At 48.6% G+C, this 2,431-nt stretch overlaps 1 protein-coding gene across 1 annotated transcript in view; it reads right to left on the reverse strand.

Moving 5' to 3' along the window:
• Ccdc112 (coiled-coil domain containing 112) overlaps positions 1 to 2,431 on the reverse strand; it is a 46,011-nt gene that overhangs the window by 6,738 nt on the left and 36,842 nt on the right. The window contains exons 5-6 of the mRNA XM_013016011.1: positions 2,228 to 2,303; positions 1,525 to 1,915 (exon numbers count right to left, since the gene is read on the reverse strand). Of these exons, the coding sequence (XP_012871465.1) occupies positions 1,525 to 1,915; positions 2,228 to 2,303 (467 nt within the window). The remainder of the gene's footprint in view (positions 1 to 1,524; positions 1,916 to 2,227; positions 2,304 to 2,431) is intronic.

A 2,431-nucleotide genomic window follows, 5' to 3' on the forward strand; every position in this document is an offset into this window, starting at 1 on the left:
AGAGTCTCAGGAGCTTTCCTGCCCAGGCTGGCTTTGAACCATGATCCTCAGATCTCAGCCTCCTGACTAGCTAGGGTGACAGGTGTGAGCCATGGGTGCCCAGCTAAGTCCATATTTCTTTATTACTCCAGTTTCGTCATCTGTTGAGCAGATGCATTTCTTTTCTTTTGTTGTTGGTTGTGGGTCTTGAACTCTGGGCGTGGGTGCTGTCTCTCAGCTCTTCAGCCACAGCGCCACTTTCAGTTTTCTGGTGGTTTGTTGGAGCTAAGAGTCTCATAGACTTTCCTGCCTGAGCTGGCTTTGAACCACAATCCTCAGATCTCAGCCTCCTGAGTAGCTATGATGACAGGTGTGAGCCACCGGCGCTGGGCTGAACAGATACATTTCTTACTAAGCAAATAAAGAAGTCAGGGCTGGGAATGTGGCCTAGTGATAGAGAACTCACCTAACATGCATGAAGCCCTGGGTTCCATTTCAGAAAAAGCAAAAACAGAAAAAGCCAGAAGTGGCACAGTGGCTCAAGTGGTAGAGTGCTCACCTTGAGCAAAAAAAGCAGCTTAGGGACAGCGCCAGGCCTTGAGTTCAAACCCCAGGACAGAAGTCAGACTTTTAGATAATAGATTATATAAGCCCCTGGTTTTCAACCAGAGCAGATTTTTCCTTTTGCTCCCAAGGGAATTGGATGGTTACAGAGTGAGTGTGCGTGTGCGTGCGTGTTGCTAGGCACTGAACCCAGAGCCTGCGCATGCTAGGCTGTGCTGTAGTTCCAGGAACCAGAGCCGTTTTGACAACCAGAGGAAGGGCTCAGCAGCTGGAGGAAGGGATGCTACCACAGTCAGCCAACGCCATCCAGGACCTTCATGCAAATGGAACTTGGGAAGAATTGGCTTTAATCCAAGGTTACTTTAAAAAAAAAAATCTGGGATAGCCAAACTGTGAGTCTTTAATATGAGCAATGAAGTGTGAGTCAAAAATCTTAAAGAGGTCAGGTGCCAGTGGCTCACGCCTGTCATCCTAGTTACTCAGGAGGCTGAGATCTGAGGATCATGGTTCAAAGCCAGCCTGGGCAGGGAAGTCCATGAGACTCTTATCTCCAATAAAAACCATTCAGAAAACCAGAAGTGGTGCTGTGGTTCAAGTGGTAGAGCGCTTGCCTTGAGCTGAAGAGCTGAGGGACAGCGCCCAGGCCCAGAGTTCAAGCCCCACAACCAACAACGAAACAAAAAACTCAAAGCCTGTAACAGTGGAGCATTTTTCCGGACAGCCTCTTGCTTTTCCTTTCCCGAGTAGCACAGTCCTGGCTGGTGAAGCAGACTTGTTTCACAAGTCTGAGCAAATCTGAGCAGGGAAGTGGAGTATCAGACATTCTATGTCCCGCTGTGTGATTCGTGGGCTAGAAACACTGGCAGGACAAGTCTGCTTGTCAGTGCCACATGGGTACTTCACAGGTTGTTGTTCTGAGTATAGCCCCCTCCCACAACACAGAAACCCACGGTGAGAGTCGGCCATTAATCTCATCCTCACCTTTTTCTTCTTTTCTTCCAGGGCCAGGAACTTCCGGAACCACTGCTCGTGCAGCTCCACCTCCTCCTGCGTCCTTCCCGGCAGGTGCTGCAGAGCCTCTCGCGTGAAGGTGGCCTTCCCCTTGTGCTTGTTCCGGATGCGCAGGAAGTTCTGGTGGTCACACTCATCCCAGCCCCCCAGGCGCCCTCCTGTCTGCTGGAGGAACTTTTCAAACTCCACCACTTCCGCCGGAAGGGTACTGGCCGCCACCCTGTCCACCGCCACTTTGCTTGAGATGGCGCGGAAAGCTTTCTCTGTTTCTGAATTCCCCAAAGCCCACGTGTCAATCTTCCGTGAGATGGCGCTCAACTCGTTGTTAGTGGTTCTCTCTTCCTTAATAAGCTTTTCGTATCTGCAACGGAAGACAAACGAAGCTTGGGGAAGAAGATATGGCCGGTCCACCTTAACCCTTCATTCCCCTCAAAACTGAACTATCGGACCCCTCCAGGTGACACCAATACAAATCTGAGTCTTCAAAACAAGCCTGCTCCCCTTGGGAATAAAAAAAAAAGCCAAATATGTCCCCTTCTAGCCATCTAAACCCTAAGGGACAGACAGGGACCACTTTGCATTGATGTGAGACTCATAATGTACAAGGACCTATTGGTGAATGATGAAAAGTCAGCAGGCCACTGTTTCCATATGAAAATGAGGTTACACATACATCAGCCTTTGCTCTTCTTTAAAAGTATTAATTGCGTTTTCAATTTCTTCCATCATTTCTCTGAGCTTTTCAACAACTGTAAAAACAAAGAAAGTCCATGGGAAAATGGTTATTTTCTTGTCATGTTTCAGGATGGCCAAGTTAAAGTTGAGGAGGAAAAAAAAAAGTTCCCTAATATTTTTGGTGGGGGGTCCAGTTGTGGGG

Source organism: Dipodomys ordii, unplaced genomic scaffold, assembly GCF_000151885.1.
Source record: "Dipodomys ordii isolate 6190 unplaced genomic scaffold, Dord_2.0 Scaffold29, whole genome shotgun sequence".
Lineage (NCBI taxonomy): Eukaryota > Metazoa > Chordata > Mammalia > Rodentia > Heteromyidae > Dipodomys > Dipodomys ordii.